At 42.8% G+C, this 23,103-nt stretch overlaps 1 protein-coding gene across 1 annotated transcript in view; it reads left to right on the top strand.

Moving 5' to 3' along the window:
* Window positions 1–23,103, top strand: part of STK11IP (serine/threonine kinase 11 interacting protein) — a 74,915-nt gene that overhangs the window by 50,188 nt on the left and 1,624 nt on the right. Inside the window, exons 18-24 of the mRNA XM_089660633.1 lie at window positions 618–944; window positions 1,944–2,059; window positions 5,203–5,300; window positions 5,399–5,577; window positions 7,077–7,161; window positions 9,132–9,208; window positions 12,215–12,531. Of these exons, the coding sequence (XP_089516759.1) occupies window positions 618–944; window positions 1,944–2,059; window positions 5,203–5,300; window positions 5,399–5,577; window positions 7,077–7,161; window positions 9,132–9,208; window positions 12,215–12,531 (1,199 nt within the window). The remainder of the gene's footprint in view (window positions 1–617; window positions 945–1,943; window positions 2,060–5,202; window positions 5,301–5,398; window positions 5,578–7,076; window positions 7,162–9,131; window positions 9,209–12,214; window positions 12,532–23,103) is intronic.

The following is a 23,103-nucleotide window of genomic DNA, read 5'->3' as shown; positions in this document are numbered from 1 at the left end:
TTATGCTTGCAGGTTATTGAGAACTACAAACTGTCTGCTGCAGTAGCAGATGGTAGTTGTAATTATTCATTCAGGGATCATTGCAAATGAATGACACGGCCATATCGGTGGCACATGGGGGATCAATGGGGTGCAGGCAGGTGCTTTTTGGTAACATGTTACACCCTAAATACAGGTGTAACATTTTACCAAAGGTGAACTTATCCTTTTAATTTAAAAAATGTTGAAGGTTTTTTTTTTTTAATTTGTATGAGGATAGGGAGATAAGAGTGCGAAGAGGTTTGGATCCGGATGCTCAGCTTTTACAGATGTGTTATTCACTGTTGCTTCATTGCACTAAGCAAGTATGTTCAGTTCTGAATTCATCTGATGAACCAGTAATTAATAGCAATGATCCACTAGATAATACTGTGCATTGTGATCTTTACATTTCTCATCTTCTATCACTGTGTCATATAATTGCTATGGTTCCAGCTTTCTATCACATGTGACTATGGATCCGCCTTTGTAAAAAAATAACATAATCTGCCATTTATCTGCAGGCTTGGAAATTACAGGTTGTGCAAAACTGTCATTTTTATATGAGACTGACTGCATTGTTCTCTGTGCATCTACAGATCATACTGGCTGCCCATCCTGCGGGAGCTTCCACGTCATCTTGGCCCCGGTAGACCAGAACAGCAGCTCCAGCACGCCAACGCAGTCCTCTCCACCTGAAGGCACTGAGAGCAAGGGACAAAAGTTCTTTCTGGGTGGAGATGACAGAGATAGTTCAGAAACCAGCAGCAGCAGCTGTCTGGGTGGTACTGACAGCATATTGAATGGCACAACCACATCAGATGCCAACATTACCGGCCTGACTGGAAGTTATAGATCTTTCACTACGACCCCTCCAGCCAGGCATGATAGCATGGTGCTCCAGGACAACTGGCAAGTTAGTCCAAGTGAGTTATACCGAACTTTAGAGGGGTTTTGTTTTTTTATTGTGGGAATATAAAACAGTGCAAGAGCAGTAAGGATGTGAAAAGTGTAGCATCCCATCGCAGGTAAGTAATTGTGATAATGGTCAAATTCCAGCCTTTGATCCAGCATGACTTTATCATCATATTCAACACTTAAGCCAGCCATAGATGGATCAAATCTTGGCTGTTTCAGCAGTGACCGGCCGAGATTTGATCCACCTGTGGGCAGGTTGATTGTACCAAGTTGACCCATTGATTGACTTGGGTGCAACCAGCATGCGATTATTGCCAGCGGCTATAACCGCTAGCACTAATCATTGTGTTCAATCATTTACCTTAGATTGTACGCCCCTTGAGGGTTAGGGACTGATGTGAATGTACAATATATATGTGTAAAGCGCTGCATAAAATTGATGGCGCTATAGAAGTACCTGAAATAAATAAATTTATGATGTAATGACCAACTAAGGGTTGCAAACACGGAAAGAGAGGGCTGTTTGTGACCTGAAGACACCAGTTTGAAGCTCCTAAATAGGAAAAATATGTGATGTGCTTCGACTGCTGAGCACATTTTCTGTGGACTTCATGAGAGGATTCTTTTATGGATTCCAGAATGCACCGAATATTAAACGTTTAACTCCAGGCCAGACTGATGAGTGTGCAGCTAAACATACATTTACTTTAGTGATTTCTGCAGCTGGAGCAATTGCTGTACCAGTCTAGTGAGTCTGGGTTTCTGCCACCTGTATGGTGGTCTCTTGTAGAAATGAAATTTCAGTTTATTATAGTTGACTAGGTGAGGGGGGATTTTTAATTGGTTGTGGTGGTTTTCTGTGTTTGTGTTTGGCCTATCTATATTTCTGCCTGTTTTTATTGTCATTGTCACTGTCATTATTGCAAGTCTTGCTTGCTTGGGAAAGTAGTAATATTGTATTTATTTGTGTACTGGATACTTTCTCACTTCCCTGTGTGTCTCCCTAGATTCCCTCAGCCCACACCAGACTCTGGATTTCCGGCTAGTGGATCACCGTCTAAAGTTATATCTCGATATGGAGATCCTAGTGGGGGAGATGGAGGAATTCCAATGTTATATGAAGGTGAGACCCTGCTTCGGGGAGGTGAGGTCAGGTTCTACACAAACAATTGTGCTAAATATGGTGTCAATGGCTTAGTGGCCTCCAGTTGCTTTGGAACTTAATGTAAACATGCCCATCCAGCAGCCCTTAAAGCTGAACTCTAGGTATGATATTTATTGCACATTGAATGCATATCTCATACCGGGGGGGGGGGGGGGGTTTCGGGTGCTGGGGAATCTGGCAATAACTGTACTCCTACTTTAGAGACTATAGCAGCGATCTTCTAGGTCCTGTGCTGAGCAGCTACCCAAAGGGGGTAAATCGCTTTGCAAAAGCTGCCATTCGTAGAGCGTCTTGCATTTTTTTTTAGTGAATACAGGCAATCTCTGATTGGATGTAGTGGAAAGGAGGGGTGATGACAATACATCTTAGGCAGAGTACCCGATTGCGGCTATTGCTGTTGTAGTCCTGACCAGGGTGGATTTGATTTAAATCAAACTGATTTAAATCACAATTTAAATCATGATTTAAATCACTAGTCGGTAAGGCTTGATTTAAATCCTAGTTTTCTACATAAAGACTAATTCTTGCCGGTATAACTTTAATATGCAAGTAGATGAAGATTTTTAGAATAACAACTTTCCATATTAGTTTTTTTATCCCCAGTTTAATAGGTTAATCATTCATATTTGGACAACTAAATAATCATTACCTTAATAACAATTTAAATAGATTTATTCAACTGAAACAATAACATTCCAGCATATGTGATTTGCTTAAACATCCATGTTTGGTAACTAATTTGGCTAAACAAAATATATATATTTTAAGAAACGTAGACTGTCAGCCCCTTCCTCCTCACACTTAGTTTCACTTTCTTCTTGTGCAGATCTATTCCACTCCAAACAATCAGAAAAATATTGTTTCTATTCTATTCACTGAACTTCTTGAAACTTAGCAGTGAAGGGGTTGATTCTGTATTCATAGGTTTGTAGAAGTTAGGATGAAGGTCTTTTTCTTAACTCTGTTCATGTTATAACATTTTTGCTGTGAAGAAGAGGCATGTGATCTCCGCTGAGTCAAATTCAGTTTTGAGAACTGCAAAAGTAAACCAATCATCTGTGATAATATCTTGTAGGCAGAGAAACTGCCCAATAATCTTACAAAAACCTCTGGAAGAGCATGACATTGTGAATGGATTCATGGAATTTATTTACCAAAAAAATTACACATATACAGCCTTATTCTACATAATTAAAAAACAAATCTTTATTTCATGATGGAATAACCTTTGGATGGTAATATATTTTCCTCAAAAAGCATTTTATTTAAAAAAATCTGATTTTTTTTTTTTTTTTTTTTTTTTTTTTTTTAAATCATTGATTTTTATCCACCCTGGTCCTGACTACTATACGGATTGTCCGCTTCCCCAGCGGACCCTCAGGTATATGATACGCATTTTTACATTATGCCACACTGGACCAGTGTAAATATTTTAAAGGCTAAGTTTACCTTTTGGAGCATGTTAAATCTATATTTGGTGCGTAACATGCAACAGGCTCCTATGCACCTGTGACAGTGGGGTTTCTTCTCCCTGTACCCACTGTCACAATTTGAAAACAGCGTGGCCATGCAGGGCTCCACCCACACGGCTCCATCATTCATTCACAGTTTCCTGTGAATTAATAAACTACAAGTACCGTCAGCCTTTGCAGCTGACGGCTTTTAGTTCTCAATGAACTGTGAGGGTGCTGGTGGGCCATTCGGTGACTGTAACGGGAGATACGAGCAGATGGTGTACTAACAGTCTGCAGGATACTGGCATTGCACCTGCGATCTGCTGATTACACGTGAATTGCTATACAGGCTGCAATGTAAAAAAAAAAGTTATGAATGCACATTTATTTACCTGCAAAAAAGATGTGCATTTATTTTACTAAAGGTGAACTTAACTAGTAGCCTCCCTGGCGGTATTCCCGAGTGTAGCTCGGGGTAAAGTTTCAGTATCACAAGCGATAACCCCGAGCTACACTCGGGCTTACCATGCGGCGCTGCTCTGGGATCTGTTCTTCTCTTACCTTGTCCTGCTCTCCCGCGATGTCCCTCCTGCAGTGTCCCCTGTAATGTCCTCCGGCCGATACCGGCATCTGTCTTCTGGGTTCCATTCCCTGCGACGTCAGGATGTACGGGGACGGAGTGGCGGGAAATTTGAAAATGACAAAAAGTGACATTCACTAAATTCACTAAAATCACATAGTAAAACATTACTGTATCAAACCATTTCACATGCATTTTGTCCCGAGTGCTTTGTCCTGCGCCCTGCCTGCATTTTTACTGTTCTTTCTGCCTGGAAGCTGAGAAACGTCCATGGCGTCCAAAAAGCGTCCCTTTAGGTCAAAAGCGGTTTTAGACCGGCTAGAGAACAGCGATAGTAAATTAGAACCACTTGCAGAATTGAGTGATAATGATTCGTGGGGGAAATTCGCCATCAGACACTGAAAATGATTTTGCGACTTTGCTCAGTGATGTGCGAACTTGGAGCTATATTTCAAAATTCAGTGTTTTTGGTTTGATTATATTATTGAATTAAATTTATTATTATATTTATTTTTTATGATTATTAAATTATTATTTATGATTTCGTGTTTCAAATTTTAACATACCCGGGATGTTTACTAGACTCTTGTTCGGACAGATTTCAGTGAGTTATTCCTAAAAATTACAGGTCTACAATACAAAAAATACATATTTCCATGCAAAAAAAGTACCGCTTTGAGCACAGAAATATGGACATAATCAGACCACTAGGGAGGTTAATAAACAGCTCAGCTGTAATGGTTCTGATTGATATTACAGGTTTGAAAACCTTTCCTGTATTTCTACTCTTAAGTTGGCATTTGGAGTTGTCTGACTGCACCTCCCTTCACTCTTTTTTGCTTGAACATGTACACTGGAGCATGCTGAATGTACATGTTTATGTATCCGCTTACCAATACACTTTCTTCTGGGTATACAGATCAAGCCTGTTAAATCTAATTTTCAAATACGTCTTTACCCTCTTTATACTAGTGGGTGATCAGTTGTGGTTTCTCTTTCAATTAATTTTTAATTAATTAATTTTTTTTCAATGAATCCATCGTTTCTCATCTTTGTGTTTGGCTTAGGTACCTGTGGTTCGTTTTGGGAAAGAGGGGGCGTTTTGGGCACTTGTAGTGGTTTCTAATCAGAAAATCTACTTTCTGGAGATAACCGGAGAAACTAGGTACCTACCTGAATTCACGAGGAGGGCGTGGTGGGATATTGTCCCTCTTTTATGGTGCCGATTATATGATAGACTGACACTGATATGTTTTGCTACAGTGGTCCTCCCTCTGATTGGCTGAGTCCTGGAGAGGAACAGAACCTGACTTCTCTCACCCACCTGCACATTGGACTGCAGAAACAAACCTTACATCTTGGATTCAACACCCCTGAGGCGGCCTACACCCTGCTCACCCGGAACTGCCACTTCAGCACAATATTCGCAGAGAACATTCTGGGTGGGACAACCAGGAAATTCTTGGTTTTTATGTTTTTAGTTTAAATCTTTTGAAAGTGATGATAATTTTGAAACCTTGACTAGAGATAATGGAAGCTGAGACGTCCAGACCAAATTTAGCTGCATCCTTATTAAAGCAGACCTTGCACTAGCCACAGTGGATCTTGAAATTGGAATTGAGGTTTGCAAATACTTCTGCTCCAATGTTCTGATATCAGCAAAATAATGTGCTTCTTTTGGGTGCCAGGGCTCTGTCTGTCTTGATTGGCCAGTGTAGGCTGACATTAACTTCCGTGCACGTGCAGAAGTTCATCATCCCTGCAACAAGGGACTGTGCCTAGAATCTATGAGCTGCACATGCGCAGCTCAGTGTACATTCTAAAGAAGATGCAAACATACCAGTAGGTTTATTTTCTTGCAGAGGAGACATAGCATTTCTCTTCTGCAATGAAGATCCTGCCTGCTTTTAGTTTTTTAGTTTTTACCTTCTAGTTCTGCTTTAAATATACTGTCTCCGGAAGATTCATTTCAACAAAAATCCTCCCACAGGATCTTGATGCAGGATTTTTGTTACAATTCGTCTGGTAACTGTCTCTTTACAGGGGAGCTAAAGGTAAAAATATTTAATGTATTTTATGCATGCTATTTCCTTGTAAAAGCCTCACCTGTGCAGACATTCAAAAGCCCAAGACTGCTACTGGGTGACGCCATCTTGGATGTGATGCCAGCAGACTCATTTATTTATTTATTTCAGGTACTTATATAGCACTGTCAGTGTACGCAGCACTTTACATATATATTGTACATTCACATCAGTCCCTAACCCTCAAGGGGAGTACAATCTAAGGTCCCTAACTCACATTCATACATACATACTAGGGACAATTTAGACAGGAGCCAATTCACCTACCAGCATGTCTTTGGAGTGTGGGAGGAAACCGGAGTACCCAGAGGAAACCCACGCAGGCACAGGGAGAAACTCCAGGCAGGTGGTGCCATGGTTGGGATTCGAACCAGTGACCCTAGTACTACCAGGCAGAAGTGCTAACCATTTAGCCACTGTGCTGCCCATTAACACCATAGTATTCCCCTTTGTTTCTCCCCCAAACTTCAATATAAAAGGTTACATATATGGAGGTGACGAGTGGAGCTGGGACGGCACAGACAGTAATTAGACACTCCCAGAAGAGGAAAGGGCTATAAGATGTAAATAGGGAGGGGCTGTGCTGGGGATTGACTTTTCCTGGTCCAGGCACATTTTCTATTCACTCAAAGACAAGTGAATAAAAATAATTTATGGAAAGGAAAAACCCTGCACGCAAGCATTTAGAAAACTGTATTTGCAGTGTTTTAAGTTTGTGACAGGTTCTCTTTAACACACATTGATAAGGTTGGCAAATGGATCTCTTTTATATGCATATCTTAAAAAAAAAAACACACAAATAACTAAACATTCATTTTAAAAACCTGAAGAAATCTAAATTTGTTTCTGAATTGCAGATTCAATGTTTGAGCTTCCCCCACGTTATCGCAGTGCTCTGGACCACAGCGTCAATGAGGGAATCATGCAGGGGCATCATCTTTGGTAAGTAAACTATTCATGTTGTCTAAACTTATGGAGTCTATAGACAATCACACATTTTTTGATGGATCTCTAAACCCAAGAAGAAAAAAATGCTCTATTGCAGTTTACCAGTCCATAGCTGTGCTTTTTCTTATTTTACATATAGGAAAATATCTGTTGATCCTGCCAGAGCTCCTATGTTCTTTCAAACTTCCTGTGCACTGAACTGAAATATCAAACATTGTTCTCATCCATTCCAGTTTTCTTCTTGGAACTACAGAACACCTGAGGAATGGGAGAGTTATTTGGTCTTGTCCTCGGGTTACAAGGCTGCTCCTCCTCCACAGATAAAATACAGTCAGTGAGCGTTGTTGCCCTAGGACAAAAATCTTATTCACAGGATTGCCAGGTGAAAATAAAGGGGGGTGGGGGGAAGAAAACAAATGCAGCTACCACATCTAAGGACTGGTTAGCTGATTGATATATATATATCAAATTTTTTTTTTTTATTTATTTTTTGTTAGGGTTTGGATACACTTTTTAAAATATTAACAGTAATTGATCAGATCATGTACACAAGAGGGTGATCATTTTTATATTGCTGTCTGTAAATAATGAATAGGACTATAGTTAACCTTTAACTGTATAATAAAAAATGTAAAACAAATTTGTATACATTAAACTATTGCAGCAGTCCGATACTTGTACAATGTACCACAATTCATGTATAATAAAATGTAAACGGACCACGCATCAATATTTAACATATAATAATGTGCACATATATCAAACAATAACATACAACATAAATTGCCTTTAACAAAGTCCCAAATAGTGCAACGAGTGCTTGTGCTCCACTTAATTGAAGTGCTTAATTTCTTCAGTTAAATCAAAGTGCTCCATCCTAGGTTGTAAGCTCCGAGGATCAGGGCCCTCCTATCCCTCTTGCATTGAACTGTATTGTTGCTGTATTGTCTCCCGTTATATTGTAAAGCGCTGAGCAAAGTGTTGGCACTATATAAATCCTGTATAATAATAATAATTGTGCTCAACAAGGTGCCCCACATGGACTAGAAATCATAACCATCTATTTCTAGAGTGGTCTAAAATGCTTGTGGGGCATTAGGCTGTGAGAACAATAAGGCTAAGTACACCAGATGCCGGGCATAGGCACTTTATTTGTGAGTGAGATTTTTTTTTTTTTTCACATTTACCCCCCCCCCCCCCCCATTTCTGTGCTAATACTTGCGGAGATATGGAGACCACTGTTCCATTGGGGAATGGCCCCACAAGTGTTTTAGACCACTCTAGAAATAGATAGTTATGATTTCTAGTCCATGTGGGGCACCTTGTTGAGCACAATTATTATTATTATACAGGATTTATATAGCGCCAACAGTTTGCTCAGCACTTTACAATATAACGGGAGACAATACAGCAACAATACAGTTCAATGCAAGAGGGATAGGAGGGCCTGATCCTCGGAGCTTACAACCTAGGATGGAGCACTTTGATTTAACTGAAGAAACTTTTTTAAAGACAATTTATGCTGTATGTTATGGTTTGATATGCATGCTCATTATTATATGTCCAATATTGACCCGCGGTCTGTTTAAATGTTATACGTGAATTGTGGTACATTGCACACGTATGGGATTGCTGCAATAGTTTAGTTTTTTACAAATATTCTTTTCCATTTTTATTATACAATTAAAGGTGAACTATAGTCCTATTCATTATTTACAGACCGCAAGATAAAAATGATCACCCTCTTGTGTACATGATCTGATCAATTACTGTTAAAGAAATGAAAAAAATATTTTTTTAAATATTACGTATCGCACGTCCAGTAGCGCATGAGCATTGTTTGGAACACCTCTAACTGTAGATTGATGTTATAGCAGAGTTGACTCCTTTTATTGTCCCCTCTACTTGTTATCTGAAGTGCACCTGCCTTACAGCCCTTTCCTTGTATCTTGTCTCTGCTGCAGGCATCTCCTACATGATAACCTTGAAGAAGGCAGCGGCCCGAGTGAATATCACTATGCGCTGGCGTATTTCATGCAAGGTAAATGTTTTATCATACAAGGTCTCTACACCTGTGAGGTTCCATCCATAACCTCTTCATGGTCACTTCTGCCTCTCTCACTACAGAGTAAATGGGAGATTTATATTTAAATAAAGCTTTCTGATTTGTAATAATAAAGCTTACGCTGTTAAAACTCCAGCTTCACTCTGTAACCATTTTTTAGTTTAAAGCGGAACTAAAGTGTAAAATTAAAAGGATGCGAGCAGGCAGGCTTTCTATTGTACAAGAGACATGCAATGTTTCTTCTGCAATAAAATAAACCTATCTGCTTGCTCGCAGTCTTCTTTAACCTCTTCACACCGGCCGAACACAAATGTGTGGCCTCCCTAGACGCCGAGCACGTTTGCATTCTATTAAAAAAAGGACATGTGTGCCGAGAGTGCGCGCTCCCAGCGCACATGTCCAGTACTCACGGAAAGGTCCCGATCTCCTCTTTCCATCGGGACCTTTCCCGATCATGACCGTCACGGCGGTCACATGACCCTAAACCAGCAATGGGCAAACTACGGCCCGGCGGACCTTTTAATCCGGCCCGCGGAGCGTGATACATTGGCTGTCAGGATGTGTGTAGGCGGGGCAGCGTGACGAACGTGAGGAGAGCTAGGCTCCTCTCTCAGTCCGCCCTGAAGACAGGAACGGCGCACGAACACGGCGAGAGGAATGCGCGAAGCAAAGGTAAGTAAATTGACACGGGGGGACTTGGCTTACTACTTGGGGGGGGGGGGGGGGGATAGTACTATGGGGAATGAATTACTATAGGGGCGATGAATTACTATAGGGGGGATTAATTACTATATGGGGGATGAATTACTATGCTTACTATGGGGGAATATTACTATACTTACTATGGATGACACATACACATCATTCATCTACTCTTGGTCCGGCCCCCGGGTCCAATATATGAACCCATTGCGGCCCTCAAGTCAAAAAGTTTGCCCACCCCTGCCCTAAACCCTGCCCCGTCTTCTGAAACTCTTAAGGGGCCGGGGGGCGCCGGCGTGAAGGGGTTAAAATGTACACTGAGCTGCGCCTGCAGTACAGTTCTTGCGTTGTGGAATGATGGAATTCCTTTGCTGCAGTGACTTCATCCCACACTAGCCAATTCTAGGTGGCCAAAGACTGGCACCCAGCTGAGGCAGTGGCGAAGATGCCAGCGAGTTCATCAGACTTGAAGCAGAGGTAAGTATTTGTGGACTTTAGTTCCACTTTAAGCCTTTTTTTGGGTGGGGGGGCTCCCCTCACACTTCTGTGGGCATACAGAAGGGAGAGTGTTCAGAGTAAACATTGCCGATAATGCGAGTTTGCATACTCGTATATATTCAGCCAGCTTTTTTTTTTTTTTTTCTTTTATGTTTTTGATTGTTACCCCTGTCAGGTTTAACTGATATTTTCTGTTACAGATATTCCCTCTTACTCTTTTTATCTCAGTAAGACAAGGACCACATTATGAGCTGGGGTGTGTGGAGGCAGGTCTAGCCTTTCCCTAATTTATTAAAAAGAAATGTTTTTATTTCTATCTGTGTTGCTGTTTAGTGAAGCTGTTTTCACTGGGACAGTAAGTCGGGAATTCTCTCTCCCGGATAGCAGAAAAAAAGATTGGTCAGGGTTTCAAACCTTCCCCACTGTATCCAAGACTTTAAAATTGGTTGGACATGCACCTTAAGGTGGTTCTAAAGGCTCAAGGTATTTTACGTTTATGCATTCTATGTATGAAGGTAAAAAACCTTCTGTGTGTAGCAGCCCCTCTAACATTTACCTGAGCCCCCTCTCGATCCAGCGATTTGAGAGCCTCAGCTTTCCGGGGACACTCTCTCCTGATTGGCTGAGGCAGCAGCGGGAGCCATTGGTTCAATTACAGCCAGTGAGACAATCAAGAGAGGGAGGGGGCAGGGCCGAGTCACAGCTCTGTGTGTGAATGGTTACACAGAGCTGTGGCTCAGGGAGCGTGCCTGCTCGGTTGCCCCCATAGCAAGCTGCTTGCTGTGGGAAGGCATCCAACAGGAGGGAGGGGCCAGGAGCGTCGGCAGGGGGACCCGCGTAAATGAGGATCTGGGCTACTCTGTGCAAAACCACTGCACAGAGCAGGTAAGTATGACATGTTTGTTATTTTAAAAGAAAAAAAAAACCCCAATACTTTAGTATCACTTTAACAACCATATGAGCTCTTGTCTTCTGATTTAGATTAAAAGGGTGAGGAGGAGCTTGAAGTTGAACTTCACTCAAAAAGTGAAGTCCCATTGGTTCACTTCCTCCCCCCAGCCTGTAAGTGACCTCCCAGGTTGTTTTTTTTTTTTTTGTGGGGGGTGGAGGGAAGGCAGTATAAATTTTTGTCTGAACCAGCTCCCACTTCTGCAGTTCTCACCTAGGTGGAGATGGCATCCCTTGCCCCTTCCCCTCTCCCATCTTGCAGCCTCCTGGGACACAACACGTGTCCCAAGAGGCTGCAGGACCTTTCTTAAAGTGCCATGTGAGCTCGCACTTGTGCAGTGGGAGCTGGCTGTGGTTCCTTAGGTAGCCATAGGTGGCTCCCATATCCAAAATGGTGGCGCCAGGAGCCCGGAACTGTAAGGAGAACTGATTGCAGGAAAATATTGCTGGATCCCAGGTTCTGGTAGGTACATGGTTTTTAAAAGTCAGCAACTACAGTATTTACAGCTAAAACCCTCAAATTCCTCTTAAAACAAAATGATGGCGTCCCACTTATCTGGGGATAGCAGTATCAGGAAGATACACCTGTCATTATTAAATAGATCCTATTCAAGGTAGCTCATTGTGGGGGGGGGGGGGGGGTTCCCTTATTTTGCACAGAAGGCCAATGAAACGGTGGTATGCATACTGCACTATCCAATTTGAACCAAATTCATTAGTTAGAAACATAACAATAGAAAAAAAAATGCATTATTGATCAGTTGACACTTTGTACATTGCTTTTTGCACCTTGTATAACCTTGTGTATCTAACCAGCTGCACTTTGTCTTTCAGAGGATGCGTCAACTGATAAACCAGCAAATTTGTGTGCGAATGACACCATGGTTCCACATAATACATCATCACCTGCAGCAAAGGCACAAGGCGCTGCGAATGCTACAGCGGTCACTTTGCTGCTCACCCATAATCATATGTACATCCTGGAGGAGACCCATCAGTGGCTTCACAATCCATCGCCTGCCGGAGAAGACACCGATCAGGAGCCCGTGGACAGGGTTCAGGTCAAGGAAAAGCAGCCCATTAGCAGCATCAGCTCTGTGCATCTGTACAGCTCTGCAACACTGCATCTCCGCATCCAGCTTTATAATGAGGTATGGGGCCCACAGACACAAACTGAGATCTATAGCGCAAAGCATTGGCTCCCGGAAACAAAAAAACATTCATATGTCCTCATACTATCAGAGTTTTAAAGGAAACCTGTACTGAGAGTTCTGGTAGCTACCACTGCTGACCTTCTCCAACTACTAATTGCCTGGCTGACTCTGGCTTCAGTAACCACCTGGAGCAGCGATGCAGATTAGAATTTCAAACTGAAATCGTTATTAAAGTTTTTTTGTTCTTACATTAGAAAGTATTGAAGTCCCTGAACGTGACAGCCAGACAATAAGCTTTCTTTTTTTTTTTTAAAGGAAAGGTTGCCACTGGTAACCTATATATTCTCTCAGTCTAGGTTTCCTCTTAAGTGATCATGTGCTTTACCCATGCACTGCAGACAACAGGTTCACTTTAATGGCGACATACTTACATTTCCTTTGGTTCCTCGCCACTTTTTTTTTTTTTTTTTTTAAGTAGGATTCTCTCCCCATCTCCGTGTGGCAGCACTGGGTGCCTGAGCTGCTCCTTGCCAAGCACCAAGGCGTTCACATGCCTCTAACCAGTTAGTATTGGTTATTTCTCTTTGCTTCTGGCAGCTGAATCAAGTAGCTGAGGAGCAAGGGAAGAGAAGGATCGACTGCATATTATACTACCTATTCTATACTAGTAGTGATCAACAATAGATAGAGGGGACCTCAACTGTGGCCCCTGACATCTCCAGGGGACAGCACATAATAATATATAATGCTACAGAAGGTTGTCACAAAATATGACATACTGCTGGAATCGGTCAGAGACTGTAAACAGGCTACAGGTGTGGTTGGAGAATGGAGATAAGCTGCAAGAGAACAGAACTGCTAAAGATCGCTGCCATTATAACCTCTTTTTTTTAAATCCATGTTCCTACAATTGCCTGTGCAAAAACCCCCAAAGGGCCACATGCTGGGCAACAAGGTTCTAGGTAAAGGGTAATCTGACAAATTTAAAAACCAGAGGGTGGCCAGCTACCCAAGTATTGGGAGAGTTTACATGACACAAGTTCACTTTAAGATAGCAATTTAATAAAAGCTCTGTAGTGCAAGAGCCTGACTGAACAACCCATTCAATTTATATCCAGTCAGGTAGATATGACCTAGTAGGTAAAAAAGTGAACTCCAGAGACAAAAGCCTTAATTTAAACATATTTCTCAATAGGCGCAAATTGTGTGTGTGTAGGTATGTGTGTGTGTGTGTGTGTGTGTATGTGTGTGTATATATGTGTGTGTGTGTATATGTATGTATGTATGTATGTGTATATATATATGTATATATATATATATATATATATATATATATATTATAAATCATTCAGGTGTTCCAACCACCTCCATGGTTATAAAATCATGTGTATGAAATCAAGCACCTAGGCATGCAGACTGCTTCTACAAACATTTGTAAAAGAATGGGTCACATGACTGGATTTAGACAATGTTTGCTCATCTCAGAGTTCATCTTTAATGTAGGGGAGGAGATTGTAAAAGCAAATTGTAATGCGTATGGCCAGTTTTACTCTTCTTAAGTCTATCCTAACCTTAAAAAAAAAAAAACAAAGACCAGTTTGGCTAAACTTGAGGTTTAAAATGTAAAGTGATAATAAAGGCAATAAAAAAACAAATGTCACACTTGAAACATAAATAAACAGCGCAAAAATAGATCTCTAAATCCAATCAAAAAAAAATATTATATAAAGTGCAAAATAAATATATCATAAAACATGAATCGATTGTGAATATCTCCAGTAGTAATATTAAACACCAAAAGTCTGTGCATAATAAAAATTAGAGGTTCCAAAAATTCTTCAAATACAAGGACAACTTCCACCTTCCACCCATGCAAACCAACATCAGCCATCTTTGGGAGCTGTGTTGGTCTGTTTTGTGGATTCTCTGCTTTATCCTGTGGCTGATGTGAGATTCCTGAAAGAGGAGGCTGTGAAATGCTGGTTGAACGGTGGAGCCTATTAGGACGGTGAAGAATTCTATGGAGTGGATGCTAAAGAGGGTTTAGGATCCCTTTAAAATCCCTAAAGGCTTCTCACTCACTAAGTTTTGGTGAATGCATTTGATGTTGGTTTGCACGGGTAGAAGGTGGAAGTTGCCCTTGTATTTGAAGAATTTTTGGAACCTCTGATTTTTATTATGCACGGACTTTTGGTGTTTAATATTAATACTACTGGGGATATTCACTATTAATTCATGGTTTATGATATTTATTTTGCACTTTATATAATAATTTTTTTTGATTGGCTTTAGAGATCTATTTTTGCGCTGTTTATTTATGTTTCATATTGTTTGTGTTTTTCACATTTGCACAGCAGCAGTTTAGATTTTGTAGTTTTTTGGCGCAGGAATAATTTTTATATAAAATGTCACAGTTACCTGCTCTGTGTAATGGTTTTGCACAGAGCAGTCCTGACCATCCTCTTCTCAGGTCCCCCAGCAATGCTCCTGGATCCTCTCTCCTGCCGAGTGCCCCTAGAGCAAGAAGCTTGCTCGCTCCCGAACTGCTGCTTGTCCGTGTCCATTCACACACAGAGCTGCTGCTCGGTCCTGCTCCCTCTCTCCTCATTGGCCAATGGCTCTCGCGGCTGTCTCAGCCAATGAGGAGGGAGAGACCCCAGAGAGCAAAAGCTCTCATGCACATCGCTGGATAGCAGCGGGCCTCAGTTAAGTATTAGGGGGGCTGGGGGCACTACTGCACACAGATTGTTTGGTTTTTTTTTACCTTTATGTGTAGAATGCATGACGGTAACCTTGAGCCTTTGCAACCACTTTAATACATTCTATGTGGAAATTATTGGTGTACACCTGGCTTAGGTACACACTAGCAAAAAATGTTTAGAAAAAAAAGTGTTTATAAATCATAGTTTGTCTACAAATAGCTTTTACAGGGTTATTTTTCTATTTATTTTGACTCTGTCAGCACAAGGCCACTTCTACAAAAAAAAAAGGAAAGCACACCTTGTAGAAGAAGCATTGATTTACTTACCTTTCCAGCGGCGGTTCAAATTCCACTGATAGACAAGTCAAATGGAGGGAGAGTGGATCCTGCTGGCTTGTATGTCACTACAGGGCATGACAATAAATTATAGGGTGTAAAACTTACCCTGCATCCAACCTCCTGTCATTACCTGGTGCCTGTTCTTCTCTGCATTGAAGGAACTGATATATCCCGGATCAAAGGGGCAGGCCAGGGACAGTAGGGCTTGGGAGGAAAGAGCTAGGCAGTGCTAGACATTCTTCATCCAAGGAATGAGTGCAGGAGAAGAGCTTCGACAACGGGTCAGCAACCTGTAGATCGCGATCAGGTGACTGGTAGATCGTGGCCTGGGCTTGCTGACCTGCTATCCCAGAGCATCAAACAGTGCAATGCAGAGAGACTACTTGTAAAGTTGTTGCTGTAGTAGGGAGCAAGAGCCGCATAAGCCGATCCCTCCTCCAGTGCTGGCTCCTGTCCCATGTGGAATGATTCCAGCTGCACTCCACCTCTGTTCCCGGCTAGCAGTCTCCAGAGTGGGCCAGCAGCAGGAAAGAAGAGATCTTCAGGTCAGTGTGAAGGAATACACTGGGCATATAGTAGTATAGGGCTGTTCTTACATTGATGCACTGCGGTTTCCCCACACTGCGGGTGCAGTGCACCTGCAGCTTTCCTGTGAGTTTGCTGTGCTTAGCCATAGACTTCTATTATGTCCTGCATGTTTGGTATGCTTTCAGAAAGTGCACCACACTTGCAGGATATAATAGAAATGTATAGCTCTAACGAGCAGGGCCCTCTGATTCCTCTTGTACCCAATTGCATTGTAACTGTAATGTCTGCCTTCATTTAGTAAAGCCCTGTGTAAACTGTTGGCGCTATATAAATCCTGTATAATAATATTACTATATCAAAACGCAGCTAACTTGGGAATGGTGCGGATGCTCTGGGCTACACCCGTGTTTCAGGTAAACCGCAGCATATCAGTGTAAAAGCAGCCTTATAGAGAGCTCAGAACAGTTTTACATTTGCAGTTTGAAGGGTTGTAAAGCCCCATAGTTAAGATGTGTTTTTACCACCCCGCCCCAAGCACACCCCCTTTAGCTGCAGTGGCCAGGGGTGTACATATGTCGCAGCTGCAGCAGGAGTTGTATGCCCTGTCATGGTTGGTAGGTGTAGCACCTGCCAAGCATGAACCATTCAAGTGGTTGAGGCCTCCTCATCCCCTGATTTGAATCCTTGATTGCCGTGAAATGCATGCGATTGTGAGACAGTAGTATAACAAATAAAGGTTTAAATTGGTTGTGAGGAGGTGACACTGTACCCGGTGATCTATGACTTCTCCCATGTTGTTCAGGTAGATCTCCACCTCTTGACGGTTGCCTATCCTTGCTCTACAAGATTGATGGGAAGGCTGGAGTTAAACTCTAATGACCTTTTCACTCCAGACTTTTATTCACTCCTGCCATTTTCTGTCACTGTTTCCCCCCTTTTTGTCTTCCTTTCTGATCTGTCCGCTCCTCTCTGAATGACATAATAGCCTTTATCTAGTCGATTATATATATTTTATCTTCTCAGCTGGCCCTCCAGTCAGAGGTTAGTGGAGAGACTCACCTCCGTCCTGATAAGTGCAGCTCACAGCTCCTCTCCTCATTAAGGGGAGATAAGAGCAGCAGGAATAGAGCGGAGGAGGAGAACTGGGCATGATTACAAGTGCTGGTATAAGGTGCCGGAGGAGTGAACAGTTCCCAATTAATTTCAGCCATGATCAGCTTTTGTAACCATTAGGCTCAATACCTGAAACATCTGTAATAAACGTATTTTGTTTTGTTTTTTTCCATTAGTAATGCACACATATACACAACCAGTTAATTCGTAAAGTATTCACATTCCCTTCACTGCTTTCAATATTTGTTATGTTACTCAATACCCTCTACTCTCCTAATGACAAAATGAAAACAGAATTTTAGAAATGTCTGAATTTATTAAAAAGTAAAAACTGAAATATCACATTGGCATAAGTATTCAGACCCTTTGCTCAGTACTTTGTCGGAGCATCTTTGGCAGCAATTACAGTCTACAGTCTTTTTTTGGGTATGACGCACAAGCTTTGCACACCTGGATTGGAGGATTTTCTGCCATTCTTTGTAAATCCTTAGGTTGGATGTTGGTGGACAGCCATTTTCAAGTCTCTCCAGAGATGGTCATTGACATTCAAGTCAGGGCTCTGGCTGGGCCACTCTACGACATTCAGAGAGGTGTCCCTAATCTACTCCTGTGTTTTCTTGGCTGTGTGCTTACGATCGGTGTCATGTTGAAGTTTGAGGTCCTGAGCACTGTGAAACAGGTTTTCATTAAGGATATCTCTGCACTTTGCTCCATTCAGCTTTCCCTCAACCTTTACCAGTCTCCCAGTCCTTGCTGTTAAAAAACACCCCCACAACATGATCTTGTCACCACCATACTTCACGGTTGGGATGGTATTAGGCAGGTGATGAGCATTGCCTGGTTTCCTCCAAATATAACGTTTAGAATTGAAGCCAAACAGTTCAATCTTGTTCCTTTCAGTCTGAGAGTCCTTCAGGTGCTTTTTTTTGCACGGAGGGGAGGCTTCCATCTAGCCACTCTGCTGTAAAGCCTAGATCAGTGGAGGGCTGCAGTGATGGTTGTCCTTCTGAAACTTTGTCCCATCTCCACACAGGATCTCTGGAGCTCAGAGTGACCATCAAGTTCTTGGTCACCTCCCTTACTAAGGCCCTTCTCCCTCGATTGCTCAGTTTGGCCAACTGACCAGCTCTTGAAAGAGTTTTGGTTGTGGCAAACTTCTTCCGTTTGATAATTATGGAGGCCACTGTGCTCTGGGGAGCCTTCAGTGCTGCAGAATTGTTTTTGCAGCCTTCCTCCAGATCTGTGCCTTGCAATAATCCTGTCTCTGAACTGCAGGAAGTTGCTTTGACTTCATGGCTTTTCTGATACAGTATGCATTGTTCGCTATGAGACCATTTGTAGAGAGGGGGTGCCTTTCCAACTCATGTCCAATCAATTTAATTTACCACAGGTGGACTCCTCCAATCGAGGTGTAGAAATATCTCCGCAAAATATCTCAGCAATGAAAAAGAGAAATGGGAGGCACATGAGAATAATTTCAAGTGTTGTTGCAAAAGGTCTGAATAATTATGCCAATGTTGTATACACTATATTGGCAATATAGAGCCAATACTATATAGTATACGCCTGCCTTCACATGCACATGAACTGGCATCCCAGGCTATCCACAAGGTTTAGGAGGGTGTCTATGGGAAGGTTTGACCATTCTTCCAGAAGCACATTTGTGAGGTCAGGCACTGCTGTTGGGCGAGAAGGCCTGGCTCGCAGTCTCCTCTTTAATTCATCCCAAAAGGTGTTCTATGGGGTTGAGGTCAGGACTCTGTGCAGGCCAGTCAAGTTCCTCCACCCCAAACTTTCTCATCCATGTCTTTATGGACCTTGCTTTGTGCACTGGTGCGCAGTCATGTTGGACCAGGAAGGGGCCATCCCCAAACTGTTCCCACAAAGTTGGAAGCATGAAATTATCTAAAATGTCTTGGTATGCTGATGCCTTAAGCGTTCCATTCACTGGAACTAGGGGACTAATCACACCCCCTGAAAAACAACCCCACACCATAATCCCCCCTCAAATAAACTTTACAATTGGCACAATGGAGTCAGGTAAGTACCATTCTCCTGGCAACAGCCAAACCCAGACACATCCATCAGATTGCCAGACCGAGAAGAGCAATTCTTCACTCCAGAGAACATGTCTCCACTGTTCTAGAGTCCAGTGGCAGCGTGCTTTACACCACTGCATCCGATGCATTGCATTGCACTTGGTGATGTAAAGCTTGGATGCAGCTGCTCGGCATGGAAACCCATTCCATGAAGCTCTCTACATACTGTTGTGCTAATCTGAAGGCCACACCAAGTTTGGAGGTCTTTAGCTATTGACTCTGCAGACAGTTGGCGATTTCTGTTCTGTATTCTTCAGCATGCACTGACCCCGCTCTGTCATGTGACGTGGCCTACCAGTTGGTGGCTGAGTTGCTGCTGTTCCCAGTTGCTTCCACTTTGTTATAATCCCACTAACAGTTGAGTGTGGAATATTTAGTAGCCAGGAAATGTCACGGATGGACTCATTACACAGGTGGCAACCTATCACGGTACTACACTGGAATTCACTGAGCTCCTGAGAGCGACCCATTCTTTCACAAATGATTGATTTTCTACAACTGTGGCCATTCACATTCAGGTGATTGGAACACCTGAATCCAATGATTTCGAGGGGTGTCCCAATACTTGTCAATATAGTGTTATTTATATATATATATATATATATATATATATATATATATATATATATATATATATATTTATTTTTTCAATAAAGCACTGTATCTGGCATTCGCTGAACATTCAGTGCAGGTGAATTGTCCAGGTGCACGTGTTTTAAAGGAGTAAATTCACCAGCAGTGAACAGTAGATTTTTATATTTTACGATATAGGTTGCCTGTAATCCAGAGGGTCTTTATGTAATCCGATGTGCTGTTTAGGATATTCCTGAGAAAGCTGATAAAATGTACAAGCTCTTTGTTAAAGTGCAAAGCAGGCAAGCAGCATTAAAGTGCATAATCCTCCATATAAAATTGTAATGTTCCCAGTACTCCACACCTGATTAGTGTCTTGAATGGTTGCAATTTTATATGGAGGATTATGCACTTTAACTTTCTGTTGTGTCCTACGGACACAGCTGATCACGTGATATGGTAAACGGACGATCACAGCGCCCTGTTACCACGTGATCAGCCGTGTCCAATTACACACTGATCACTGGGAAATGCAATTGCCGGTTATCGGCTGCACTTTTCTCACGCTGTCACAGCCTAAGGAAAGTACTGCTGAGAACCGGCAGTTGTTAGAGGAGGGATCGGCACCGATCATCAGGGCACTGATTATCAGTGCCTATCAGTGCCGCCTATCAGTGTAGCCTCATCAACGCACATCAGTATAGGAGAAAAATTACCTGTTTGCAAAATTTTATAATAGAAACAAAGAAAAACGTTTATATTTTTTTGCACTATAAAGCAAAAAAAAAAAAAGAAAACACCCCACGGCAAGTAAATACCACCAAAAGAAAGCTCTATTTGTGTGAAACAAAATGGTAAAAATGTCATATGGGTACAGTGTTGCATGACTGCGCAATTGTCATTCAAAGTATGACAGCGCTGAAAGCTGAAAATTGGCCTGGGCAGGAATGGGGTACAAGTGCCCGGTAGGAGGTCTGTGCTCCTGTGTAGGAGGTCTGTGCTCCTGTGTAGGAGGTCTGTGCTCCTGTGTAGGAGGTCTGTGCTCCTGTGTAGGAGGTCTGTGCTCCTGTGTAGGAGGTCTGTCCTCTGTGCGTGTCGCTGATCACCGTGTGATTTGCGCCCTGTGTAGGTCGTCTGCGCCCTGTGTAGGTCTGTCCTCTGTGCGTGTCGCTGATGGTCGTGTAGGAGACCTGCGCTCTGTGCGTGTCGCTGATGGTCGTGTAGGAGATTTCTGCGTGTCGCTGATCGCCGTGTAGGAGGTCTGCGCCCTGTGTAGGAGGTCTGCGCCCTGTGTAGGAGGTCTGCGCCCTGTGTAGGTGGTCTGCGCCCTGTGTAGGTCTGTCCTCTGTGCGTGTCGCTGATGGTCGTGTAGGAGATTTCTGCGTGTCGCTGATGGTCGTGTAGGAGACCTGCGCTCTGTGCGTGTCGCTGATGGTCGTGTAGGAGATTTGCGCGTGTCGCTGATGGTCGTGTAGGAGATTTCTGCGTGTCGCTGATGGTCGTGTAGGAGATTTGCGCGTGTCGCTGATGGTCGTGTAGGAGATTTGCGCGTGTCGCTGATGGTCGTGTAGAAGATTTGCGCGTGTCGCTGATGGTCGTGTACGAGATTTGCGCGTGTCGCTAATGGTAGTGTAGGAGATTTGCGCGTGCCGCTGATGGTCGTGTAGGAGATTTGCGCGTGTCGCTGATGGTCGTGTAGGAGATTTGCGCGTGTAGGAGATTTGCGCGTGTCGCTGATGGTCGTGTAGGAGATTTGCGCGTGTAGGAGATTTGCGCGTGTCGCTGATGGTCGTGTAGGAGATTTGCGCTTGTCGCTGATGGTCGTGTATGATAAGTAATTCAGGGATACATTGCTTTATCTGTAGACATAAATACACACGGAGAATATTTTGACATTGGGATTGGTGTGAAGACAGATTTTCCACAGCTTTAAATTCCAGGGCAAGTCTGTGTCTGAGTGAACCGTCTGAGAAATTTGGATGTAGAGATAAGCTGGAGTACAGGATTCAGGGGGATGAAGGATGTTGTGATTGGTGATTAGGACATTTTTCCTGGCCGTGCAAAACATTAGCAGGAACCTGACACCTGAATGGAGCTGCAGGTCTAAATTCACACAGCTGCTCATTAAAGTGAACCCATACCTGAATGTTAATTTCCTCTGTTAGAGCTGAACTATTAAATACATATAGGAGAGTTTTATTTCCTGCCAAAGAAATTTTCTTTCTGTCCACCCAGTCCTGAGATTTATACATTTCTGCCCCTCAGCACAGCCCTGTCCGGCAGGGGAGAAGACCTGACCTTTTATATGCTGCAGTTTCACTTTCACTTATAGGTCCCCTACTCACACCCACCCTGTGACTGGACATTGAAAGGAGAGGCTGATGAGCTCATCTCTCTGGTCTTTCCTCCTATCTGCATGATACTTACATTGCAGCACGACCGATTGGAACTTTTGTGTGTCTGATGATTGTTGTCACAGAACTGATGGGTGTTCTTTTACCTGGCAAAGGATATTTTTCAGTCCACCCCATCCTAAGATTTATACAGCTCTGCCACAGCACAGTCCTCCCTGGCAGGGAGACCTGATCGTTCTTTGTCACATGTTCAGCAGGTAGATTTTCTCAAATTCTTGGAGTTCATCTATAAAGCGATTCTAAAGGGGTTTTTTTTTTTTTTTTTTGTAAAATACCAAACGTGTCTATACTTACCTGCAGGGTGCGGTGGTTTTGCACAGAGCAGCCCAGATCCTCCGCTTCTCGGGTCCCTCACAGGCTCTCCTGGCTCCTCCTGTTTGGTGCCCCCACAGCAAGCTGCTTGCTATGGAGACACCTGCTTCTCCGTGTGTCCATTCACACATGGAGCCATGGCTTGGCCCTGCCCCCTCTCTCTCATTGGCTGACTGGCTGTGATTGACGTCTGGATCGCGATGAGGCTCAGGTAAGTATTGAGGGGGCTGGGGGCACTGCTGCACACACAGAATGCATGAAGGTAAAAAACCATCATCCTTTACAACCACTTTAAATGTAAAGATTTAGGGAATTAATTACTATATAATATTATGCCTTTTTTAATACTTGCCTGCCATTATAGGTCCTTTGCACACAGGACAGTTCATCTGCAGAGCATCCCTCCTGGCACCTGGAAGGGACAAGTGCATTGTCCATCCCTGCTGCAGGCAGCCTGTCAAAATTTTATTTATTTATTTCAGATACTTAT

This window comes from Staurois parvus, unplaced genomic scaffold (genome assembly GCF_062004578.1).
Source record: "Staurois parvus isolate SC_StPar_1 unplaced genomic scaffold, SC_StPar_1.0 ptg001255l, whole genome shotgun sequence".
Lineage (NCBI taxonomy): Eukaryota > Metazoa > Chordata > Amphibia > Anura > Ranidae > Staurois > Staurois parvus.
The sequence above is the reverse complement of the archived record's forward strand: the minus strand, read 5'-3'. Positions and strand labels throughout refer to the sequence as shown.